Source organism: Lathamus discolor, chromosome 1 (genome assembly GCF_037157495.1).
Source record: "Lathamus discolor isolate bLatDis1 chromosome 1, bLatDis1.hap1, whole genome shotgun sequence".
Classification (NCBI taxonomy): Eukaryota; Metazoa; Chordata; class Aves; order Psittaciformes; family Psittacidae; genus Lathamus; species Lathamus discolor.
The window spans coordinates 144,191,190-144,218,238 of NC_088884.1; the positions used below are offsets into that span (position 1 = coordinate 144,191,190).

The following is a 27,049-nucleotide window of genomic DNA, read 5'->3' on the forward strand; positions in this document are numbered from 1 at the left end:
CAAGGGATGGAACCTGACACCATGGACAGAATGAACTCAACAGCATTGTAGGGATTGGTCCATGCACTAAGAAATGATTTCTTTGTCTGTGTGTGTATGTGAATGTATATATATATATATGTAAGAGAGAATGTGGGATCTAAGCATGACGTGAATGGTATGGAATAAGGGGTGGATACTGTCCTGGGTTTACCAGGAGCCGTTTTTCACCTTCTTAGTAACTGGTGCAAGCTCTGTGTTTTGACTTCCAGCCTGGGAACAGAGCTGGTAACACCAATTGTTTTTAATTGTTCCTAAGAAATGTTTATTCTGGCCAAGGACTTTGTGAGTCTCATGCTCTCCTGGGGACGAGGGGAGGCCGGAAGGAAGCAGAGACAGGACACCTGACCTAAGCTAGCCAAAGAGGTATTCCATACCACAGCATGACATGACCAGGGAGGTTACTGGGAGTTACCCGGAAGGGCACGGTCTCTATTCGGGGGGGTCGAACTCGTTCGGCGGTGGTATCGTATTCTCTTCTCTTGTTATTTCCTCTTATCAATATTATTATTGATGGTAGCAGCAGTGGTTTGTGTTATACCTTAGTTACTGGGCTGTTCTTATCTCAACCCGTGGGAGTTACGTTCTCTCGATTCTCCTCCCCATCCCTCTGGGAGCTGGGAGGGTAGGGATGGGGAGGAAGGAAAGAAAGAGGGAGAAAAAGAAAAGGAGGGGGCAAGTGAGTGAACGAGCTTTTGTGGTTGGGTTTAAACCACAACAGTAATGTATTCCTGCTGTCACTTTATTTCATATTTCTACAAGTAAGTTATGTATTTTAAGGGTAACAAAATGTCAATGACAGAAACAGTTTTTATAAAGTCACAATATAAGAAACACTGCAGAACTGTATTATCACAATGCCAGGATAGCATGTTTTTTATCAAAATGACTTTCTCAAAAATTACTTTGAAAACACACATGGTTAATCCTATAACCAGGAGCTGGATTTCTTTGAATTTCTTTAAACTACCTTTACAGTTTCACTGTTTTTGTTATTATTTATGAGTATGAGCACTACTAGTATTTCCATCTCATTGTTTCCTTTGTCTTCCTGAAGAGGTTCAACTTTAATTAGTAAATTTAAAGAGGTAAATTTGCCAAACTTGTTTCCAAATCTTCAGCACTGACATTATGATTAAAGAAGAAACACTGCATTATTAAAATCAGTTCCCCCTTTAGCTTTCTCTTCTACAGACTAAAAAACCCCTGTTCCCTCAGCCGTTCCTCACAAGATTTATTCTCCAAATGCTTCACCAGCTTTGTTGCCCTTTTCTGGACCCTCTCCAGCACCACAATGTCTGTCTTGTAGTGGGGGCCCCAGAACTGAACACAGGATTCAAGGTTCAGCCTCACCAGTACCCAGTACAGGGGAATGATCACTGCCCTGGCTCTGCTGGCTGTGCTATTGCTGACACAGGCCAGGATGCCGTCGGTCTTCTTGGCTGCCTGGGCACAAGCTGGCTCATGTTCACTGTCCATCAGTCAGCAGCCCCAGGTCCTTTTCCGCTGAGCAGCTTTCCAGCCACTCTTCCCCAAGCCTGTGGCATTGTATGGGGTTGTTGGTGCCCAAGTGCAGGACCCAGTGCTTTGCCTTGTTGACCCTCATACCATTGGCCTCAGCCCATTGATCCAGCCTGTACAGATCCCTCTGCAGAGCCTTTCTATCCTTCAACACTCCCAGACAACTTGGTGATGTCTGCAGATTTATTGAGGGTGCACTCAATTCCCTCATCCAGTTCACCAATAAAAATATTAAGCAAGACTGGCCCTAACACTGGGCCCTGAGAGACACTTCTAGTGACTGGTCACCAGCTATATGTGACACCATTCATTTCCACTGTTGTCACTTTTTACTTAAAATAATTATAGTAATAAGTTAATTACCATTTTTAGAAATAATTATATAACCTGGAATCTGGAGAGCATATCTATAAATCACCTACCTTTTGCTTACTTTCTCAACTCCCCCAGTCATTTCCTGTTTCCCGAAAGCATATGCAGCCAACAGGTGAGAGGGCCTCCTTCATCAGGCCCATTCCCCATCATCTCCTGCCACTACCAAATATACTTGTCCATTTCTACATGCTCCAATAGTCAAAATGTACAGAAATACCTTAAAACATTTTTTTTTAAGTATGGGCCTGCACAGTCATTTGTACAGATTAGATATAACATGCACCCAGTCAAATCATAACTGAAGTCCGCTTCTGAAAAATCACAGTACAGCTGGAATCTCATCTCAGTTTACTCACTTACAAGACACCTAAGCTACTCTTCTGTGATCAATGTAGAGAGAGTTCCAGGACACAGTACATGCCTAAAGTAGATGGAAAAGCTTGGCTTATGAAGGTATTTATCCCTCTTTTATTGATGTGGTCTTAGATAAGCAACTTTTGTTAGATGACAAGCAATCTGAGGTGAGACAAATTGGCCTAAGGGCTAAATTACACCTTAAAGTAATAAACTTAAAAAAATATGACCCTTCATTAAAATTGGTTCTTACCTTGAGAACTCAACCTAATGTACATATAAGTGTCTAACAATACTTCTGTTAGTTAAAGTACTAATACAAGTATTCATACAAATGAGTTAAGCGTAATTCTATTGTATCACGTATGTTAATTCAATCTTTGCAGGGAACATAATTAGACTAGTATAGAGAACTTTTGAAAACGTTACCACTGTGCAGTCAACTTGCATAAAATTGAGCTTATTTTAATAGTACAAAAGACCACTACATTCTAACATTAGGCTGAAACATCTAATATATTTCAATAATGAAACATAGATTAAGAATGTAAAGAATGTAGAGATCTATTATCCTACAGTCAGTATAAATATGTAAATAGGAATTTAATTCTGATGTAGTAAACAGGAAGAAAACATGCAAGATATATAATAACAGACACAATGTTCACAAGAGAACCAAATTTAAATTCTAGTGAGATGTTAAAATCCACTGCACTTCATACACTATTGTATTGTAAGCCAGTTGTACAGAAAGTACCCTAATATTTCTAAAAGCTGAATATAGTAACCGTACAATTTGTGCTTGTTTGCACTTCCCTCAGGATCTATGACAGTGCAACCAGATCAGGGATCCTGAATCTCACAGCACTTGGACTCTGACTTGAAGTCTGGAATCCAGAGTGTGGACAAAATTCTGCACTCAGCAAGAGCACTGGTTCCATTACTGACCTTTGTCCAAACTGGTAACATCCTCGTAAAGAAAAAAAAAACAAAACCAAAAAACCAGCTATTATCTGCCTCTTATGGACAAGAAACCAAAACCATAACATTGAGGGCATGTCTAGAATAAGACAGATGTTAAAGGACATTCGTGAGAACACCCTGTTAAGAAGGTCCTGAATTTCTCACATGGATTCATTCTCACATGGATTCTTTCCCACTTCCCTTTAAATCCAAACAAGGATATTTGATTAAATATATATATATATATATGAAAAAAAGAAAAACCACACCCCCCCCCAAAAAAACGCCAAACAAACCAAAAACCTACAACACAACACACACAAACTTTGATGGGATATCATTATTTTACAATTGTATTAATGGATTCATTGGCAGGTGATCATGAAATATCTGCCATTTAGAACTAGTCCAAGACTTTGATCAAGTTTAAGTCCCGGACACAAAGACAGCATAATAGTACTGCATCACACAGTACTATATCATTCATTAACGTAACGATATAAACTGCATTACTGGATACTATCCACTGTGGATAGTAGTTTGCAATGATTTTTATTATCTCTGCTCTGTAGTATAGATGTTAATCTTTTATTCTTCTTAAACTCTAATAATAGGTCATCAGTGTGTTTCTATTGCTTTGTCTGTATCTTTCTTTTCTTTCAATGCCTGCAAAATGTCAACACATAATTTAGTAATGAACTGCCAAGATGATGGGTGAATGTTTACCCAGAATTTTCCAATCTAAGTATCTTTCTTTTAAATTCTCTTAGCTCCCTTTAAAACTGTGTGATAAACCCTTAAATTTTCTTAACCCCCTCTAAGGATGCTCTATAAACTATGAATCTATTCATAGCTTGGATCATTAATGAGTAAGTATATTCCTTCCCTTAAAAGAGCAGGCAGAGGCATAACATTGCTTCATATTCCCACTTCACTGTCAATTACACACAAAGTCACAGAATAAGCTTCTCACAAATCAGGCTTCCTAGCTCTTGAATTATGGAAAAATAGGGAAAATGGGCACTATTTCATTTGTGCTTGAAATACATAAGCCTCTTTTTGAAAGAAAAGTGATAGTGAAAAACAGAGTGTTAGTTACAAAAGTGATATTTCCTATGTTTACAACATAGGTCAGACAGACTGATTCCAAATTTAACTTGAGGTGTTGATTCATGGAAACAGAAATCACCCTGATTTGGGAAATTTTGTTGTTGGGTTTGGATTATTTGCTTCATTATAATGCAGAAAATAATAATTTGTTTTTTTTTTTTTTTGCGAAAACAGCACCCAAAAAATTATACAGACATATACTGCTAGTCTACGGGACAAGGAAATTCTGTAAATTAAGATCCTTCCTATCTTCACTGTCTAAATTTTCACCATATTTGCTCAGACCTTCAAATATTTAAAGTTTTGCAGCAGAAGTTAATCATATATAAAACAAACAAAGAAAGCACCACTAAGAAAATTATATATAGAAAGAACAAATATGAAATAATGTTCAGTCTCCACCTTTTCTTAATGTTTGATGCCTTAGTATGCAATATCATCTGACTCTTACTACATTAGAAAAATAATCTGGTTTGTTGGGAGCAAAAAAGACTGAAATGAAAATCTAGAAATCTTCACACTGCCACTGGGAAGGTAAGACTAAAACTCAGAGTACAATCACTGGGATTAGAATATAGATCCTATAGGTCTCCAAGGTACCTTATACATGAGTAAAACTCCCATATATATAATTATACGTATCATGCTGCTTCCTCAAGAAACATTCTCCATAAAAAAACCCCACACAATTTAACAGATTTACTTTATCTGGCTCTCAAAAGAGCTCTTCATAAAGCCAGCATATAAATAATTACTTTAAGGTTTGCTAGATTAATGTATTTAATCAGAATCTTTATATTTAAATAAAAGAAAAACCAAAGAGAAAAAGAATGGAAGAAATTGTTTCCATCACAGGTTCTCTTCGTTTTATCCATTTATTTCTTCATACTACTTAGCTAGACTATGCTTCATATAAAAGTCCCTTCAAAATCATTCCAAATGTAAGCATAGAAAAAAAAAGTAGGCAGTCCTAAAAGCACAGAAAGATGCAGCTTTCCTATCTGTATTTCCCAGTGTCTTAAAAGTGCACTGCTTTTGATGAAGAGGAAGAAAAAGGTAGAGAGCACCAGTTTTACTTCAAAAAGTTATCCCAAAATACATTTTTCAATTATTTAATAAAACTATTTGCCAGAAACTAGAGTGCTACAATGATTAAAAAATAGCTCTTCTTTCTGAGTTGCAAAGAAAATTCTTGCGGGTAAAAAAAGAAACAAACTAAAAATAAAAAGGAGAAATGATAACTGTTTTTTTCTATGAGGAAATTCCTGCTTAAATGCTAGGTCTTTCCTTTGGGAGACAAAACAAATACCTGCAGTTTTCACTACAGAAAAAAGCGGTATGGAGAAAGGCATACTTACTACAAGCTGGATTTCCTTTTCTCATGAGATTTTTCCTTTTCCTCCTCCAGGTCACAAGCTTACAATGCCTTAAGCATGGGATAGATATTACAAATTATCAGCAAGTTACTGCAGTCAATAATCAGATTGCCAGATTATAGAACTAGATGTTCACTGACAGCATATGCCTCTTGAATCTGCAATTCTTTCTTATTAATTTTGTGAAGAACTATAAACTGTTGATTGCAGTCTATAACACTTGCCTTGCAAATAAATTGGGCTCTCTATCCATTGTTAAAAACTTTGAAGTGAATCTCTATTATGTCAAAAATATGAAATGCAGCAAAATGTTTTCTTCTGAGATTCCAGGACTCTGAGACATGCACTTGCTCCAGATTAGCATGGCTTTGATGATATTCTGAAAATGTGAAAAAAATACCAGCTCAGTGAGTACTAACATTTCCAGACTGTTATGGCTGTGAAATTTGAACAGAAATACTATAGATTCAGCAGTCGGATCCTTTGTACTCTGCTGCCTTGCAGTACACAGCTTTAGAATGATGCTTAATTCCTACTGAAATCCCTGTTTTCACCCATAAACTGAAAATGTGGTTTCTGATTTTAAATACTCCTACCACACTGTGAATACTGCAGTCTCAAAACAGAAGACATGATCTGCCACATTTTGATTTACATACAAATAGTTGGGGAGAATATTTTTAGGCAAAACTTGTAATTTGGACTTTAAATGCTAATATGTCTTTTTTAAATGTTCTTCAAAGCCTGAAGAGTCCTTCTGACTTTTTTTTAAACCCAAATGTACTACAGTATTTGATAACATTTTGTAAAGAAGCTTTTTGTGTGTAAATACATACGTTTTGTATGTGAATACAAATGCTATGTACATGTGAATGCTACGTATATACAATACCATGCTGCGCATATATTCCTAGTGTCCCTCAACATACATGTTAAGGAATTCACTAACATTGATAAGAGCTATATATCTCATTATGCACAAAAAAAAAAAAAAAAAACAACTTCACAAAGATATTAACGTGTTAAATTAGTACTAAAGATTATTAGCAGCAGTAAAAAAATGTTTAATTTTCAGAAAAGACAAGATGCATTTTATGACTTCAGGTTTCGGGGCAGTTTTTGACCATTTCTTTCACTGAATTTATCAAACTCATAATGATAAATGCATGTTGTCATAATCTTTCACTGTTACAGTGTACTGCTGCCCTAACAGCATCCACTCTTGTAAAACAGAACTGCAATCAAAAAGTTCAAAATTAACAGCTGTGAAATCTCAAGCACTCATAAGCATGTGTTCTTATCACTTCCATGCTGTGCAGATCAGGTACTCTTGTTATTTATTATTTGTGACAGTGAACAATTCCCACTTGCTTTAGTGAAAAAGTGAAGGGCTGTTTGCGTAACTAGCAAGGTAAAAAAAAAAAAAAATCAAAACAGATTTTAAACTGTTGGAACCATTTCACAAGAACAACGTACACATACCAGAAGACAGCTTTCTTTTAGAGCACTGTACCGTGTTGACTACAGTAGGTGTTATTCTACCATTTATGTATCCCTTGTTTAAAAGCAGCTCTTAAAGTATGTTCTGCATTTGTGAAGAGCCTGAAATGATGGAGTCTTGGTACAGCACAGGGGCTCCTATATAATCCAGTAGTCACCCTCATCATCCTTACACTGGAAAAATGGGTTTATAATGTCCTAATGCGGTAATCTACATATAGGGTATACAGTTAGTACACAGTCTGCAACTGACCCAGAGAATACTCTGGCACCTGCTAGCCCACACACCCACAAGCTATAATGAAGCACTATTTCCTGCTGCAATTTGTCAGACATGTTCCTCTTCCCTCTGAGCCAAGCAGTAGAATGTGTGGTTTTCAAGGTAAATACTTATTTAAGTATCAACAGTACTTTATCTCCTAAAGAAGTGACTGTTTTGAAAGGAGAAGCTGAAGAAAAAAGCATAGTTATGTTTTCCTTAAGATTTTTCTTTTGTTCATTTATTTTCAGAAATGAAACACAAAGGTACTGTCTCCAAACAGTATACATTTCAAATTAAACCCAGAAAGGTTAAAGATAGTAACTGTAACGGTATTACAAAATGTCTCCATCTGAATTAATATTAGCATACAGGAAAATCTATCACAGATCAGGACAGTGAGTAACATTTGCCTGTGGTTACAACTATTATCAGTGCACAATTAGTTTCAGATCGAAGACACTAGCCTTAGATCTGATCTCATGACAGCAATCTGTTTCCTAGCTGTTTGAAAACCAATGGCTTTTGATGAAATGCTATTTATTTAGCTACAAACAATTTAATTAAATGTAAGGGTAATAATAACAAAGCTAGCAATGCCCAACATGACATGAAATAGTCTCATGTCATATTTTAATGGAGACATTTAAGTGAAGAATATGAAATTATGGAATGAAATAGGGTATGTCACATGAGAAGCTTTTATGGCAAAGCAATTTAATTAAAAAAAAATTACTTTGTGAACGCTAAAAAGAAGTATTTTCTACCGTCAATTACTGTAAACCCACCACGAAGTATTAATTCTTAGTACTTAATGCTAAGTCTTTCAAATCCTTGGACTTATTTATTTTTTTCTTTGATAACAGATGGATTTTCTTTTATCCTTCATAATTTGCATCGTTAATCATGAAGTCTTATAAATACATAAAGAGCCTTTTAGAAACATTTGATAGAGTGACACTTTAGCCAGTCCTTTCATATTTCTGTAACACTAATTCTCCAGAAAGTTTGCTGTACAATTGGAAGAGTTCAGTCACTTTGTGTATTTAATTAAGAACCAGTAAAGAAAAAATATATAAAGTTATCATTCAAGGTTCCTAGAAAGGTGCATTAATATTCAGTATTACAAAGTTCAAGATGAATTTTCAATTCATTCAGGGTTGTCCAAAGGTCTGAATATAACATCCTCCAGACTCCTTGAAGGCCATTTAAGTGATAAAATATTTCACAATATAACAAAACCAAAATTGCCTTAATTTATTCTGCACAGAGGAATTTCACACTGTTGCTTATTTTTAACTCTGCACTAGAAAGCAAACAAACAAATGCAGGATACTAGCAACATTTCATTAATAAATATTTAAAGAACTGGTGTGGCACAAAAAAGATAGGACAAATTATGTAAGTGTCCAGTTATCTCTGCAAAACACAGAATGGCAAAGTCAGTGCCCTTTTGCAAACAGTTACACAAGTTTCCTTAATTCTAAACTAAATCTCTTTTGTATATTTTTTCTAATTCACAGGGTTGTTTAGTAACATACAATTTCACATATGTACTTGGAGGACTTAAACAGGATGAGTTACTGTGCTGCATCAACCTATAGTGGTTTTGCATCTGCTCAAGGCAACTATCAGCATCAAGTCTGAACCAACTGAAGGAACCCACCCATTACATAAACCCACATCCTGGTGAAACACCTACTGTATGTCAGTGGTAGTTCTTTTCATTCCTATAAAGTACTGCTCCCATCTGCACCTCTGATATATATTGCAGATATGTATTGTGTTCTACTTTGCATGCATATAGTAATATATTGGTAAAATACATGACCCAGACTACATGTTGTAATTTCTAGGAAAAACACTTATAGATGAAAGCCACCACAAAAATGGGTACTGCTTTGTTTCACATCTATTGCTGTCATTTTTACTCACATGAATTAACACCTGCTCTGGAAATAGCTGAATTTTATGTCTTAAAACAAAAAAGAATCCATTATAATTAAGTGAAAGATTCAAGCCCTTAAGTTGCAGGAAGCAGAATAAACCACTAGTATGTATTCAGACGAGCTTTCTGAGTGAATTTCTTAAATCACATGACATATCTTATAAAAGACCTGGGCTGAGGTTCAGGGGCTGAGCATACAGGGACTTGCCTTAAGTTAAGATTTCTAGATTTCAGTGCAATTATTCCTTCTGTAAAAGAGCTCATAATATTACTTGGAAATGAAACAAATACTTCTCTCTCAAAGAAATCAATTACTATCCTTCTGTAAACTTGTGCTGCAACTGGAATGTAATTACATGCTCATTGAAAATAGCATTTTCCAATTTAACAGAATGATGGATATCCCACCTCACTGTCACGCAAGGCACACGTTATGTCATTATAACCATCTGAGGACACATTTATAGAGATAAGCAAACTGATTCACCATTTCATTACTCAAATTTTATGACAATGTAACTTCATTTAGAACAGGAGTGAAATGATGGAGAATGAGACCAAATCTATGTTGAAACTAGCAGACATAAAATTGTGAACAGTAAAGGTGCTAAAACAGGGACTTAAAATATCATTGTGAAAATGTAGCAGCCAGGTGAAGTAACTAACATTTTAATTTGCTGATGTTTTATTATCTGTATTTTCATTCTTGTCTTTCATCTTTAGAAAGCTTGCAAACTACTGAAGTGTTTAAAAAAGGACTCCTAATTAAACAGATTTCTCTAAGCAAATGGTCAGATTTTACTTGAGAGATGAAGTTTGCTTCATAAAGTGGATTTGAATTTTCAGGCCAAGTCTTCCTCCTAAGTATGCCTACAAGGGGTAACACACCACTCTACAAACACCATGACCTGTCAGGTAACAGAACAAAGGTAGCTTGCCATGTATACTCTTACTGCACCATTAGTCTGAGTAAGAACGTTTTTCATACTAAAACTCATTTTTTGAAATTATTAAAGCCACACCATTTCCAGAACTTGTTACAAAAATTATTTTCCTTTTGGATATAACACATGATGAAAACTTACTCTCTTATCTAGCAAATTATACATATACACATGCTGATAAGTTAAATGTGTGAGATTTGATGCATAAATTCCAAAATTATAAACTCATCTTCTGTATCTACACTTTCTTTTAATAAAGATGACTGAATATTATATCACCCAATTTAACTTACAGCAGTTGATATTAGTCACATTTAATTGACTTCTATGGAGCTACCAATAGTTTTACCTAACATGAGATAAACATCAGCCTGAGATGTCTGAACATGAAGGGAAATTCAGTTAAGCTAACTGCTGCCCCTACTGTTTCTGTGAAAACACTTTCTGTCAATTAAAAAATAACTTATTAACCTAACATCAGTATATATATGTGAACGTGTATCTGCAATGGGCATTCTATTAACAGGCATATGTGTGACAGACATGTTTGAGAATTATGCCTAAGTTTTTGCTGGAAAAATTATTTTCAACCTTGCCAAAATGCTCTACATTCACAGAGTGTTTAATGTTATTTTAATTAATGTTTCTTTAAGTAAACCAAAGGATTTAGTAATGGTTCTTTGTTTGGCCTTGAGCTGCAGCTACAGTAGCGTCCCAGAAGACACTAAGGTCTTGCATCATACACCCTGTCTGTGCAGCTTTGTGCAGATATCTCAGAAACTTTAGGGTATTTAAAGGGACACTTGGATGCATATGTTTAGGTAGCTGAATCACACCCAGAACACCGTAACAGTCTCCATCATTTCCTATAGTTAATTTTTCAGTATAAGACTACACCGAGTTGTATCCCTGTAAAAGTATTGTCCCAGTAAAGGGTATTTTCCCCACAGGTAAGTAAGTCCCTGAGAATGCGTTAAAGCAATTCTGCCTCCAGTGGATTTGCTACCCAAAGGAACTAGAGGCTCCTTCTCATACTTTACACTGCTCCAGGGATGAAAAGTCCTTGACATCAATACATGGACAGACAGAATAAATTATGGCAGCCTCTCCTCCTTCTCCCTGAGAAGTGCTACCACAAAAAACATATTGGCACATATCACCTTCCCCAGACACAATCCCAGTCAAGAAACTACTTTCCAGAGAGTTTACGGAGGATTATCCATAACCATCATGTGATCATGTAATGTGGAAATTTTTACCCTGTCAGGTGACAAGTATTTTGTTACTTACAATGTGACACCATAAAGGAACTGTTTCAGACAAGGCTGCAATAATCTGAATTTTTGGCAGATGGAATCAGTGTTCTACTTCTACCACATATTCTATGAGCGATTTTCAGCACATCGGCTAGTACCTATCCTAAAAAATCGACTTTATGTGCTCTCTAATTTGACTTTATATTACCTGCAGACAAGACCCTAAATCAAATACTTACATAATTATTAATCGTATTGCTTCCAGATACTCCACAAATGCTACTTGCAGCAAGACATTTCTTTCATTCTAGGATTACGAACTGAGCCATTAGGTTGTTTGATTCAGAACAGAAAATCTGTGGCAAAATCTCATCTGACAAAACAATGCTTGTCCGTAAAAAATATACTTCACTCGTGTCAGTAGTTAATAAGGTAAATTAAGTTTTGAAAGACAGTAAATTTGAGTAAAATTGAACTATACTTTTTGGGTTATGCTGCAGCATTTCACAAACTAATGGCTGCAAAACAGCTGTGATACCTAAATTAGAGGATTGTTTGATTGATATAAACAATAAAAAAATATTTCAATTTTAAATGGACCTGGAATATTATTTCTTTTTAAACTTCTAAAACCCCAAACTTTACTCTTACCCATCTTCTTCTACAAAAAACAAACGAACACCAAACAAGTGGTTCCTCCACATTCGTGCTCTGAACAAAAGTTCAAACAAAAGTTGCTCTGAATTGTAATTTTACCACTCTTGTCAATAAAAATGGGCACATCAGAGTGAGCAAACAACCCATATTAAGCACAGTTCCACAGAGATGAACAACTTCAACACGTGTCTCTGACATCATTTAGGAACCTAACTGATACTTCGGTATAATCGTGTTTTGAGATTTTGACGTCTCAGTTAAATTGCACTAAAATAAGAAATTAAGAAGTTTTAAATCCTCCTTTGTCACTTTTTGCTGTTGTACATTACATTCCTTTGTCACCTTTTGCTGTTGTACATTACATTCTGAATGTTACATCCAGCATGATGTTTCGTCATCCACAAAAACAAAATAAAAGTGACCTTGTAAAGTCTATGTTGCCTGAAGTATATGGAAGACAGTAAGTTCATCCAAGTTTCTTTATAATATGTGTATGTTAGTCTTCCTTCTCCTTAGAATTTTTTCTTTTTTTTGAAGTCAACATTCAACAAACCTGATAATTGTCTCATCTGCTATTTTACTCAGACCTTAGATTCACGAATTGTTTTTACCTACATTCAGTTAAGGTTTAAAAATTTCAAACTGTGCAGCTTAGTACAAATAAGAAAAAAAAAAAAAACAACAACCAAACACGAAAGGATACAGGATATAGGTGATTTTCATTATTTCCATTTACCTAGCGACATGCATTTTGTAGGACATGAAGCTAGCAAGGCTTTATAGGAAAGGGTATTATGATATCAGCTGAAAGAAAATCATTTAAAGTACTTTCAGTAACAGGATTTTAAATGTTCTCCTCATAATTCTACTGGGCCATTCAGTATACACTGTTAGAATAACTTCTATATTAAAACCACACAGTTTTCCGTTGCTTAAAAGTACAGTCCATATTAAAACCACCATGCTTTCCATTGAACTGCACAGTCAATAAACTTGATACATCCATTTAAATGTCAGAGTTTTCTTTTACAGTCTTGATTCAAAAAATTGAAATAATGCAAATTGATGTGTAAAAATAATAATAATTTTAACCTATTAAATTCTGGACTGTAAATGTTCAACTTTTTTTTTTATCTTAATTTTTTAATTAAAATGAATATATAGTCTATGCTAGCAAAGTCCCGAATCTGCTGACAGGCAGACAACATACCAACTCTTCTAGGAAAGAAAAATCAGAGAAAAATACAGAAATAGGATTGGCTAGCCCACAGTGAGATAAAAACACCTAAAAATGTAATAACAAGAAAAATAGAGAAACTTAGAACATAAATTACATGGAACATACTGCATGCAGCCTAGGACTGAAAAAAGAAAATCGATTTGCAGCTTTAACAGTTTCCAAATATCTGCTGGAAGCAGACTTGCTTAGAAAACTTAGAAAACCAGCCTAAGTACGGTACTGAATTGTTCAAATGACTGCACCAGTATTTCTTGTATATATAGTCACTGAAGATGACAATTATGTGTCCTGTTAAGATTAGCAATCAGCAATAGCAATACTAAAATGATCAGTAAATACAGTGAAGACTTTACAGTGCTTGTGAAGGATTTAATTGACTCATAATCACAATGCTAGCCAGCTGCTTCTGAAGTCTGATGATTTTCTTTTATATTTTAATGCAAAACCAATTCAATATGTTTTACATCTCAGTGTAGCCCAGCAGATCAATAACTACATAACCTGCTAAAACCTGTAACAGAAAATCATTAAAGGTAAATAAATATGCCTGAAACTGCAGGACTGGTATTTCTCTGAAACACAGCTGACAGTTGGTCAAACTAGCAAATATCCCAAACACTACAACGCAAGGCAACTAAGTACTTAAAAAAAAAAAAAAAGGAAAAAAAAAAAAAAAAGAAAGAATCAAAAACAAGCTCAGAAATACACTGCTACAGTACAAGACTGACACAGTAACAGTCAAACTGCTAACCCAGGTTCGTATTGGTATGTACAATGCCAGAGAGCTGTCTGAGTTGATAAATCAGATTTTATCCTTTTAAAGATGTTTCTTACTACCCCTTGCCTATAATAGTACACTTCTTTACTTATTCAGAGCATGAATCCTCCTTCACTCAGATCCTGTCCCTTTTGGCTCTGTACATCTCCTGGGAGTGCAGAATGATTCAGTGGCAACTTAGACATTTGTGTACTGTATGAGACGATTTTAATGAAAAGAAAAAAATAAAGGCTGCACTTACCAGTGAAACACTTTCTGTTAAATAAAGATAATTAAAGCATCAACAATCCATTGATTTCATGTTTAATTAGCCCTTCTTTCATCATGATTTATTACTGAAGGTCAAATCTGGGTCACTTTTAAAAACTGATTGTGAAGTGTTGAATGTAATGCAAATCGAGACTGGAAAATTGAGATATACTTCTGTACACTTTATACTAAACAGCATTAAAGTCAAACGTATGAAAGAGGTCTTCAACGTAAACGCTTACACTTAATTACAATATTCCCACTTTTTTTTTCTCTGCATTGCACTTACTGCTACCAAAATCATGTTTTTATGATTATTATACTGTGGGACATTTGCTTAGCTAAAAGTTGTGAAAAACTTTATTCTTGTTTGTTATTTTGTGATTATAAAAAGCAGTCTTTGAAATAAGTGTGTAAGTGTGTGTGTGTATGTAGGCAAGAAAAAAGATGATGCTTTCCCGCATGGTTAAACTGATTACCCCCTTAATGGATGAATTTTGGGTCCATTAAGGCTGCTGGTTATATGAGATATTTATGAGAAAATTGACCCATTTAGTTTACAGATACAAGTCACTTCATGATAACCAACTAGTCAGATGCTTCTACATTGCAATAGACTGATTAATGTTTGAAATGTTATGAAACAAATTATCTGGTGCCCATGCAATTTTTTCTTTTCAGAAATTAATTTCTACTTATTTCCTTTCATGGAAATAAGACTTTACAGGAAATGTATCTAGTTTTAACTAGTAGTTTAACTAGTGTTAAAACTAGTCAGCACAATGTGGTGTGATAAACGTTTTTCTTCATTAAACAGTACATTTACAATGAGAAAAGGCAAAAGGATGACTCATAAATTATTACAGAAATGGACCGGAAGCCAATACGCCAAGCAAAAAAATAATGCTGATTTAAAATTCCTGCACTGGTTCTGCTAATTGTACCGATGGTGACCAATGCTTCTTAAAGAAACAAAACAAAGCAAAACCAAACAAAAACCACAAAATCAACAACACCACAGCTACAGTGTTTTAAGTAGCCAACAGGCATTACTTGTTGAGCAGAGCAAGTAAAAAAGAAACCAAGAGAATATGATGACCAAAAATGTAAACATATAAACAGGGTCCAAAAGGCCTGTTCATCAAACAGTTGTTGTTAACATGCTGATTTCATATTCATGATTTAAAGTTTCAGTGAAGTAAACCTACTTATATGCCACTATTTTCTGTTGTGAAACAAAGTGGAAAAAATAGCATATATTATACCTGCAACTAACCAGAGAAAAATAAACAATTATTTACAACTAAAATCTATTGTTAGAGTTAGGATTAAGGATGCAACTCTCCAAGCTCCTAAGTGATTCCTCTTAGGTACTGAGCTTTCCTTATCTTTGGCTGTCTTTGCTGGAAGCTAGTAGCATCCAGGCTTCTCACAGGCAATGTGCATCACCTGGAGGGTTCAGATTATAAATCTACGATTCAGAAAAACGCTTGCTTGAACTCACTTCCATTCCGCTTCTGTACAGCTTTAACTTTTAGCAAGTGATTAACACCTATGGAATATTAAGTGATTTAAACATTTGTTTCCCATTAAGTAGGTATGTTAGTGCTTTACTGAGTAGGAGAGAATTGATAAATGGGAGATTAAAAGACTATTTCAGTGTAATAAATACCATGCTAAATAAGACAAGAATAGGACCCAAACTTGAAAGACCTAAAAAGGTGACTGTGAAATATCAGAAGTCAACTAGACACAGATTGTAGTGTTAAACTTTATATAAAACATATGATGTCAAGAAGGAGGAGAGTTACAAATTGTACTTTTCTTCACAGAAGTTCTCCTACACAGTACTATATCAAACAAGATGTATTTGGGAACTCATATAACTCATTTAAGAAGTTCAATACATTACCTTAAATAGGAAGTATCAAATAATCAGAGTGAAAACAACTTGCATTCACTGGGGTACACCAATCAGTCACGTAAGAGAGGTTTTATTTCCTGACTGCTACATTGTAGATATACAGAAGTATCAATTACCAATTCTAATTACACTAATGGGAAATTAGTATTGCTCTCATCTCCAGTGATTTAAGAGCAGGTCCGTCCTGCTGTGTCGACTTATTTGTTCTAAAACTTTATACACCTTCTAATGCGTCCTTAAAACAAAGGGAATGGCCAATGAGTAAATAAAGGCAGCCTTAGAGATTTCAGACAGTCTCCTTATCATGGTAACATCAGTATGCCACTGGCTCTATTCCACATGTACAGCTGAACTCTGAAACAACCTGATACACACCACATTAGAACCCTTTACCTGCAACTGCTTCACATTTCTGTCTAAGCAGTGTACTGAACAGGAGATCCACGCGGTTTTAGTGTTAAAAACCTTTGTGCGTTTTGCCTGCTAAACTGAGTACTGCTCCACTATCAATGTGAAAAGTCTACATATTGTTTACGCAAACAAGTCTTAATGTCCTCACTATTATGCAAAACCATAAACAAAACTATATAGATGTCACCCAGCAACAAACTGGCAAGTACACACGGGAAAGTGGTAGCATCAGTTTTCTGCATGTACTTCCTTCAGTTTGATTGTTACAAGTGCAATAAAGCCATTTTATTCTACTAAGAAGTCTTCTAAGGTATATCGAAATATATCCTTGAAAAAAGTTGAGTAATTCAAAACATATTTTTGTAATATAATCTTAAATACTATTTTTATCGAACAGAATAGTCATTTGTGTATTGTAATCCTTTACCATTCTTACACTTAGCACGCAAGTCATTCTTTTATACTGAAAATAAATTACACTTTGGCAATTTATAATTCATATGTTCAGATTAATTGCAGCAGCAAGAAAAAAGTAGTATCTAATTAGCATATGATCTACTGCTACTTTGTTATTCCAGTATTCACTAAAACAGCATAACCTACTATGTGCTTAATAAGCCTTAGCATATAGAAGCTTAGGAATTTTCTTAGTGCTCTGTGTGTTAACCAGACTATTTTCAAACTAAAATAGTAATGTGCTCTCCATGAGAGAGTTAATGGAATGTATCACCCATGAATTACTGTGTCAAACGTTCTATAAATCTGTATCACTTCTAAAACAACATACACAAAAATACTGGCAGACAGTACATCACTCACACTTCTGTGATCTGGAAGACTGATTGGCTCACACAAGTCTTTTTACAGTATTTAAAGTATTTCTGAGCAGGATACAAATACGGGCAATACACTGTAACACTTCAATAGCAGTAGACTAGCGGATGTTTCAAAGTGTATATATATGAAAAAAGTGTACCATATTTGCATGTGAATAAGATCAAAAGAAAGCATTTTCATCAAACTAGTCAGAATTTTCCTGTCCCAGACTTCTCTGTGTATTTATATGAATCAGCATTCATTTATCTTTAGACTCTTGTGCAACATGCACTTTAGCTGATGAAACATTAGGAATATTATCTTACGCAGAAAGATGTAATGGAACTCACCAGGTGTTAAGTATCTCATTTTGCTGTCACTCAAAAGAGTACTCCCCAAAGAAAAGTGACCTCTGTTCAGGCTACATATGTGTCTTATAAAATAAATGAAACAGATGCTTTCAATTAGGAGCTTGGCTCTTCTCTATGTTATCCCGTTTTATTTCAGGGACTGTAAGGGAGTCCCTGCTGTCACCAGTTTAAGGCTACCGGAGCTTTACTGAAACCACCTCCGCCAAGAAGGCCGAGAACAGAACCAGCCCCTTGCGCTACTCCTGAAGGCACACCTCGCTCTGAGGGGAGTCACAGCAATCACGCTCTAGAGACAGAGCTCTGCAGCAGCTGGGCTGGCAAACTGAAGCCTCTCAGCATGAATGAATGAATTTCGTGTTATATAAAGGGGTGGGGGACGACACGACACACAAAAAAAGGCAATTAAAATATACTGGGGTGCGACTGTAAACTCACTAACATTCATGTGTATTCAGAGCAACTGCTGCAACGAGTGCAGTATGCAGTGTAAATTAGACAGCTTTTTAGATTATTTAAGCATTTTGGTCCTAATGAAAGACCTGGTAATTACAGCCATTATCGCTTCAGTACGGCGGATGCTAATCCGCTCTCGCCCACAGCTTTAGGAAGCGGCAGGCAGGCAGCGACCCCTTTTTCCCCGAACACCTGGCTACGGAGGCGAAACTTTCCTCCTCATTCGGAGATCACTGTCTCTAAGGCCGTGGAGGAACGACTGCGGGGGAAACGTAAGCTGCCAGTGGGGCAGGGGAGCGGGGCACGACCGCGGCTGCGGCGGGTGGGGGGGCCTCCTGAGCCCCCTAACCACCAGGATTAGCTAGTGAAAGCATCTCAGTTTGCCCTACACCTCGCTGCCCGGAATGAGGACCAAATCCGAGGTCCACCTCTCCTTTTCCTCCCCCCGCGGATGGCTGCCGCTGCGCCTACTGACGGGGGGGAACCATGGTCCCGCCGGCGCCCTCGTCGGTGCGGCTGCACGGACGGGCTGGTCGGCTGTCGAAAAGTGGAGGGAAATGTAAAAATTATACTAATAAATATCCCTGACTCTCTTCGCTTTGTTGTCCGGGCACCCGACTGCCTGCTGGGGTTAGGCTGAATGGGTCACTGAACCTGACGGTAATGACTGCTTCCGCCAAGGGTGACGTGGGCATCACCGCTCCCCCACCAGGGGCGTGGGTATGAGTACGTACGTGTGCTTGTGTGTTTGTGTGTGTGTGCGCGTGTGTGCGCGTGGCGGGGGGTGCGCGGACCGCAGGGGTGCAGCTCTCTTACCTGCTTGCTGTATTTGCTGCTGGCCTGGCAGCTGTACTCAGAGCAGTGGTCCGACCCGATGGAGATGTTGTCGCCGGCGCCCACAAAAGTGTTGGCCGGGGGCAGGTCCTGCACGGCCTGGTGCTTTTTGCCGGCGGTGGGGGACTGGGGGTGCAGCTGGACGGTGGGCAGCGGTGAGCTCGACTTGTAGTGCCTGGCCAGGTCTGGGCTGCCCGGGCCGCCATTGACCGAGCGGTACCGCCCCATACCGGGGCTGTCTGAGAGCTTCTCATTGACACTGTCATAGCGCTGCCCATTAGGCTTGGAAGCCTCGACAGTGACGATGCTGCTGTAGAGGGGCTGCTTGCCCTTCTTGCCTTTCTTGTCCTTCTTGGGCTTCTTGGCCTTGTCATGCTGCTGTGGACTGAAGAAATCCTCATGGTCTTTCTTGCCAGCCTCGTAGCCATGTTTGCCTTTGGAGCGGCAGTATCGGGCCATGACAACCACCAGGATGAGGAGGATGACAGTCATGATGCCAGCCACCACACCTATGACTATGCTAAGCCGCTGCTTGCTCAACTCATAGCTGGGGTCACCAGCGATGTCCTGGGCCAGGGGCGTGTGGAGGCTGCGGGCCACCTGGCTCTCCACCACAGTGGCATTGGATAGGCTCTCATTGACAAAGACATGGAGCAGGGTGGTGGTGGACTGGGGAGGCTGCCCACTGTCGTTCACCTGCACTACAAGGCGATGCAGGCCATAGTGCTTGGGGGCCAGCTTGCCCACCAGTGATACCACACCACTGGCTGGGTCGATCTCAAAGAGTTTGAAGGGATTGCCCCCAATGATGCTGTAGTTGAGGTCAGCATTGAGACCGGTGTCAGCATCAGTGGCAACCACAGTGGCCACCACAGTGCGCATGTTGCTGGAGGGTGGCAACACAGTGTAAGAGCTGTTGCTGGGGAAGGTAACTGTAGGTGCATTGTCATTCTCATCCATCACAAAGAGGGACACAGTGGCAGTGGCAGAGCGTGGTGGCTCACCTCCATCCACTGCCTTCACCTTAAAAGTGTAGCTGGTTTGCTGCTCACGGTCAAATGAGACAGTGGAGAAAATGGTTCCAGTGTCATTCTCAATGGAGAAAATGCTGGCTGCCTGGTCATGGTCATGGTCACCAGGCTGGATGGAGAGGCTGAGCTCAGCATTGCGGCCCTTGTCAAAGTCCATCACAGTCACCATGCCCACAGGGCTGTTGGGCTGCAGGTTCTCCTTCACATAGAAAGTGAACACATCCTGCATGAAGCGCGGCTCATTGTCATTGCGATCTGCCACCCGCACCACCACTGTGGTGGAGCCTTGCAGAGATGGCACCCCCTTGTCTCGGGCTGTCACCTGAAACTCGTAGGTATCACGTTGCTCACGGTCCAGCACTGCCTGCACCGACACATCCCCAGAGTCAGGGTCAATGCTGAAGATGCCACCTGGTGCATCTGAGGAAAGGGGTGAAGCCTCTAGGGAGTAGGTGATCTCAGCGTTCTTGCCACTGTCTGCATCTGTGGCTACCACTGTGGCCACCCTCTCACCAGGCAAGTTGTTTTCTGGGAAGGAGACCTCCAGCACGGCCTGACTGAACACAGGAGGGTTGTCATTAGTGTCCCCTACCCGCACCAGCAAGGAGTTGTTGCTGGACAGGCTGGGGCTGCCAGAGTCCACTGCCACAATCACCACATTGTAGTCACGGACAGCTTCATAGTCCAGAGGGGCTGAGGTGTGGAGGAAATACTTGCGCTTGTTCTGAGACTCCCCTTCGCCCTCACTGGCTGGCTTGAGCTGGAAAGGCACATCACCCACCACGGTGCAGGTCACCACACCATTTTCACCTTGGTCCCGGTCTGACACCTGCACCAGGGCAATGGGGGTATCCACCAACACATCCTCGGCCACACTAGCTACCCCGTCCCGGAGAGGGATGCGCCCAATTTTCCGGATGTCGATGGTGGGCACATTGTCATTCTCATCACGGATGTTCAGTACAACCGTGGCCTTGTCTGTCTTGGGGGGCTGGCCCCGGTCCCGGGCCATGACAGTGAAGCGAAGTTGGTTTACCTCCTCCCGGTCGATGCGGTGTAAGACGCTGAGCCACCCCGAGGTCTCATCCAGGCGCAGTAGGCGCCTGACAGACTCCGTGGCCGCCCCGAAGACATACTCGATCTGCCCATTCACCCCTACGTCCAGGTCAGTGGCTCGCAGCTGCAGGATGGGTGTTCCGGGACTGCTGTTCTCTGCCAGGTCTGCCTCGTAGACGCTCTTCTCGAAGCGGGGGCTGTTGTCGTTCACGTCGGTGATCAGCACCCTCAGGATAGCCTGCGAGGACCGTGCCGGGTCGCCGCCGTCCCGCACGCGGAGGCTGAGCTCGTAGGAGTCCCGCTGCTCGCGGTCCAGCGGCCCCTTGACGATCAGCTGCGGCTGCTTCTCCCCGTCCAGGGTGTCGGCCACCTGCAGCTCGAAGACGCTGCTGCGGGCCGCCGCGTCCGTCTCCTGCCGCCGCTTGCTGCCGCCGGGGTAGAGGGCGCTCTCGGAGCCCGCCGAGGCAGAGCCCCCCCCGCCACCGCCCCCTCCGCCGCCCCGGCGGCCGCCGTCCCCGCCTGGCTCTTGCAGCAGCTCGTAGCGCTCAATGCCGTTGCGGCCGAAGTCCCTGTCGGTGGCGGTGGGGAGCAGGTAGAGCGTCCCCACGGGCCGGTTCTCCTCCACGGTAAGTGTGAGAACGGGGGAGGGGAAGGTGGGGGTGTTGTCATTGATGTCCAGGATGATGACCCGGCCCTCGAAGAGGTCCACCCAGCTCTGCGAGGGGCCGATGACCGACACCTCGAAGTCCAGGAAGCACTCGTTCTCGTCGAAGATCATCTGGCACTGCGGCAGCTTCTCGCGGTCGATGCGCCGCTCCGTGGTGCTCAGCTCCCCGGTCATGTTATCGATCTTGAGATAGTCGGAGCCCGATTCCAGGCTGAATGTCACCTCGCCGGAGCCCGTCACGATTCCCAGATCGGAAGCCACGTTGCCGATGCGGATGTCGGCGGGTCCCTCCTCGGGCAGCCGGTACCTCAGGAGCTGCTTGGCCGATGCCAGGCTGACCCAGAGTGACGGAGGCAGTAGCAGCAAGAAGCAGCAGCAGCAGCAGCAATGCACAAAACCAAAAAGAGTCCGCATCTTCCTCATCTTCCTCGCACCCCCACCCCCACCCCTCCTCTCACTCCCACCTGCCCCCCCAATTAACTCCCCTGATAAGCCAACAGAGCGGCTGAGAGTCCGGGCTATCAATTATAAAATCTTTCTGTTCCTGGAAACTTAGTGTCTCATGGTTGGTGCAATAGGTAGTCAAAACCCTGCTGCTGGCTCCTCTACTGCTTTCCCTGCCTTCCAGTTGTGATATACTTACAGTTCACGGGACAGTGTATTTTGCTTTTTAAAGATTCATCTCCGTAGACAGGATGGGATTTTCCTCCTCCTCCCCTTCTCCTCCTCCTCTCTGATTTTACTGTAATCGCTTTGCAAGGTTTGCAATAAAGCTGGAGCAGCACTATAGGATTCCAAGCCCCTCAGGTCGTCTTCTTCGACACTAGAGTTAACTACAATTCACACGCTCTCTCTCTTTTCTCTCTCTCTCTCAGCCGTTTACGACCAAGGTATTAGCTTTATTCTTCCCCTGCTCTGCACATACGGGAAAAAAAATGTGATTCCCTTTATTCAAAGGGCTTGTATCCGGGAAAACTCCAAATCCTCTTAGCAATGGGGAGTTCTTAAAAAATGAAATAAAATAAAAAATAGGAAAAAAAAAATCCCAATAATGTCGGTAGCTGCACAGGAGAAGAAAATCGTGTATTACACAGCAGTCCACAGAATATCCCCTTTGGTTGTCAGAAAAGCACCCAAATACATCTTCAGAGATCGCCTAAAATGTTCAGCTCTTTCTCCGGAGCGGATTTTTTTTTTTAACAACTCTGCGCAAGGTCATTAGTCACAAAGCAACGATACAGAAACTGCAGAAGCCTTTTGCCCAGAATTTGCAAGGCTGTAGATATGAATATACAAACACAACAGTCCCAAGTTTGGTTTAGCATCCGCAGTTTGTCTGTGTGCCTTACCTGCATTTGCACTGCATGTGTTATAGCAATCTGGATCTGCAGCACTGAGAGCGATTCACAAATGAGATTGCAGTCTCTCCCCCTCTCTCTCTCCTCTTCCTTCCCGTCCCAATGCAGGTAACCAGATCTGAACTTGATCCTTTCAGTTCAAAGGTTAGCAACAAAACTATGTGTCCAAAGGCGATTACTGGTCTCTCGTAAATACACCCGGAGCGGAACACGATGTAACTGGATCCCCCACGTGAATTAACACAGATTCTGAATTACATCCATAGAAGCGGAATGGCAAAGGGGAGGGGGAGACAGCCGCGACGCGGTTAAAAAAAAAAAAAAAGAGAAACCAACAAACCCCAGAGTTCTATTTGCAAATAAAATTTTATCAGTCAGTTGCTTCCTGTGATCTGCACGGCCACGGTGGGTGAAATCTGCAATGTGTATTCCTTCCTGTGCCTCTCAGAGAAGTGTGGATCAGGCGCTTTCACGGCAGAGCGGCTTGTGCTTTAAAATGTTGAATGGCAACTGAGAAGCTTCCCACTCGGAAGGAAAAAAAAAAAAATGTAAAGCAGCAGTAAACCGACAAGTTTGCCCGAAGTGGTGGGAGCTGCTGAAACCTCTCTCAGCAGCTCTTCCCTGACGCTGCAGCAGCAGAGCCCGCCTGCGCTACATACACACAGAAAGAGGAGAAAGAGGGAGAGCAAAGAGAGAGCGAGCTGGAGTGAGGGAGGGAGGAGAAGGAGGAGGAGAGAGGAGGACGAGTCAAGCGCTGCACTCCAGAAAGCCCAGTCTTACCCTCTGTCTCTGCCGCTGCTAGTGCTGCAAGTGGGATAGCTGCTCATCACACACCACTTCAGTTCCTAAACCCGATCCTCATTACACGCCCGAGTGTTGCTGCTGTTGCCTCCTCAAACCCGCGATCTGTAGTGATTCTCTCCTATACTTTCCCTCCCCACCTCCGCTGTAGACTGTGAATCGAGCAACAATTTTTAAAGGAAATGTTTATTCGTCTTTCTTTTAAGCAGAGCTGATGCACGTTCGGGGCTCTGCATTTTGCGGAATCACGCTGGTAAGAAAACTCGTTTCGCACAGATTCCCACCTTCCTCTGACGTCTCGGTGCTTTTTGTGAAAGAGCTGCAGTCACTGTGACTGCATAAAACTCCAGGGAGGAAGGGGGGCTGCCTTAGATCTTAGAATTTCGTCCTGTTTTCCAGTGTTGTTTGAACCCTTTAGTCTTTGTGTTCGTGTTTTTTCCTGTTACCATGATTTGAATGTGCCTTTTCAGAGTGCTTTCCTAGGAAAACAACAGGGAAAAAAAAAAAAAAAAAGAGAGAGAGAAGATGATCAGGTTAGTAGAATAAACACATGTAAAAAGTAACAGATTTCGGAGCCGAGACTTGCTGCTTAGATGATTGCTAAAACGTAGCGTCACCTACCTGGATAAGTGGGAAATAAACTTTAATGTTAAAGCTCTCTGCTCAACTTTATCTATCCTAGCGTCCCTAGTTCGCTTCTCCTTTTGACTTTGTGTCATTTAAGCGTCTACGGCTTTTGTGTGCGTGTGCCCATGAGCCCTGGATGCTGCCTGACTTCCGTACCTGCCCTCTTCCCCCGGATCCCGGAGGGGGGGGGGGGGGGGGGGGGAAGAAGGGGGCTCCGCGGGGCTGGCGGGAGAGGGAGGACCCGGGCGAGCATGGACAGCCACGGGGAACCGGCGTGTGCATGTGTGTGTGTGCAGCAAGGGGTAGGCAGGAATCCAGCTGCTCTCCTCCTGTGAACACATGTGGGAAAACAAGTTGTTGCGCGTTCTCTGTGTTCATTCCTCTTTTTACTTGGCTATTTTGAATAAAGATGCATGCAGATGACTGTAGTGAAGGGCCTCTCTTTCATCGTGGTGACATATTTGAGCGAAAAGAGGCCGGACATGCCGAGGACACTCAAAGCAACGGTCACAGTGTGTCTTTGTCATATGGGGCGGCGAGTGAATGTGAGAGGGAGGGAAGGTTGCCACCTCTTCCCCTGGGGAGCTCGGAGGCACAGAAGGGCAGAGTCCCTCCGCATGAAGTCGGCGATGCGAGGGACATAGGGGGATGGTATTCGACCGCTCCTGCTCCCTACTCCGGAGAGCTGCAGGACTGCTTCTCCGCCGGTGGTTTCGGCCCTGGCACCGGCCGCTCTCCCTCCTCACCAGAACACGAAAATCCTCCCTCTCAGACGCTGGAGACACGCGGGTTTATATCTGCAGCATCAGCGAGAAAGCCCGGCTCGGCGCAGGCTCAGTGTTCACCGCCGCAGTCCCGGACGGAGGGGGGGGGGGGGGGGGTGTTGGGTTCAGCGTCTTCGCAGCGGGTTAAGTAGGATTAGTACCAAATCCCTATTATATTTGCCAAGCAACTTGAATTTATCAAAATTCCCCCTCGCTGTTCTGGAGCTCCGAGAGGACGAAATTTTGGCCACAGTGTAAGATCTAGACATACCAGTAGGCAGGAATACCAGCATACTGCATTACACTGGCTCCCTGCACTAGCAGTACAATTGCAACCCGAAGCTCCCGCTGTTCCCTTCCCTTTTGTGCTTTTAAGAGCAGCCAGGAAACTTAATGTATTCGCCAGGGGAGGGATAAAGCGTTTTTAAACCTCCCCGCCATAAACTTAAATCGAATTCCGCGCTGTTGCACGGTACGGACTCCTCGTCTCCTTCCCCCTTATCTCCCATGCCTGCTTTTACTACGGTCTGCCTTGCGAGAGCCTCTTCCAAGCGAATGAGTGATTTCTTTCTCTTGCCATGTGCAATCGCTCCCCCCTTCCTTTCTTATCCTCTCTGGCCTCTCTTACGCACACTGTGCCTTTCACATGAGGTCTGCGGCCCCTATCACTCCCTCCCTTTCTTTCTTTTTTGCAGTGTGTTCACATGCAACATCTCTCTGAATGTGCAATGTCTTTCCTGCTCGAGAGTGCTGCGTCCTTCACAGTGGATTGGTTCCTCTTTCGGAGCAGAGGTAACGGCCCCCGCCCCCCCCCCCCTTCCCTTTCCTACCATTCCCCCTTTCTCCTCCTCCTTTTCTTCCCCAGGGCAGGCGGCCGGCGTGGGAAATGGGCCTGACGTGCGCTGCATGGTGGATAGCTGGGCTGCTCCCGCTCCACGTGCCCTGGCTGCCGGAGGGGGACGGGGCTGGGCTGCCTGGGGCGTATGTGTGTGTGTCCCGCATCCCGCTCGTTCGTGCAGGGACAGAGTGAATGACACTACCGCCCCCCTGCTCTCGGCCCGCAGCCAGGGCGCGCACAGCTGTCTGGGTGTCGGTAGGAACAATCCAGCTGTTTCAGGCAGGGGAGGTCAAATCTGTTGCGCAGTGTAAAATCCCCGTCCTCCCCTCAACCCCGTCCCGTCCCCCCGTCCCACTCCGTCCCCACCCCCTCCCGCTCCCAGCTGCTCAGAGACACGCTCAGACACGACTCGGCGTTTGTCTTCCTGAGCTGGTGAGATCAAGTGGGAAACGGGATCACAAATGTAATCGGCTGTAATAAATAAAATAGCTACAGATGAGAGAGCTATACAGAGGGGAAATAGGAACTC

At 41.6% G+C, this 27,049-nt stretch overlaps 1 protein-coding gene and 1 long non-coding RNA gene across 7 annotated transcripts in view; both read right to left on the reverse strand.

Annotated features, from left to right (window-relative positions):
* Positions 1-22,555, reverse strand: part of PCDH7 (protocadherin 7) — a 293,178-nt gene extending 270,623 nt beyond the window's left edge. For 3 of the 5 annotated variants that reach the window (XM_065699360.1, XM_065699353.1, XM_065699365.1), the window contains exon 1: positions 19,361-22,554. In XM_065699360.1, coding sequence (XP_065555432.1) covers positions 19,361-22,546 — 3,186 coding nt within the window. In that variant the 5' untranslated portion in view covers positions 22,547-22,554. Of the gene's footprint in view, positions 1-5,720; positions 5,789-19,360 lie in introns of all 5 variants that reach the window. The other 2 variants (XR_010616769.1, XM_065699344.1) reach the window with 2 other exon arrangements.
* A 63-nt stretch (positions 22,556-22,618) lies between these two features.
* On the reverse strand, positions 22,619-26,789 carry LOC136024191 (uncharacterized). 2 transcript variants are annotated; one of them, XR_010616785.1, is made up of 3 exons: positions 26,513-26,773; positions 24,271-24,770; positions 22,619-24,015 (listed from the first exon to the last, which is right to left on the reverse strand). It is a non-coding gene; the product is annotated as an uncharacterized LOC136024191 (long non-coding RNA). The 2 variants fall into 2 exon arrangements; XR_010616787.1 differs by lacking the exon at positions 22,619-24,015 and having other exon boundaries at positions 24,459-24,770; positions 26,513-26,789.
* Between the last annotated feature and the right edge of the window lie 260 nt (positions 26,790-27,049).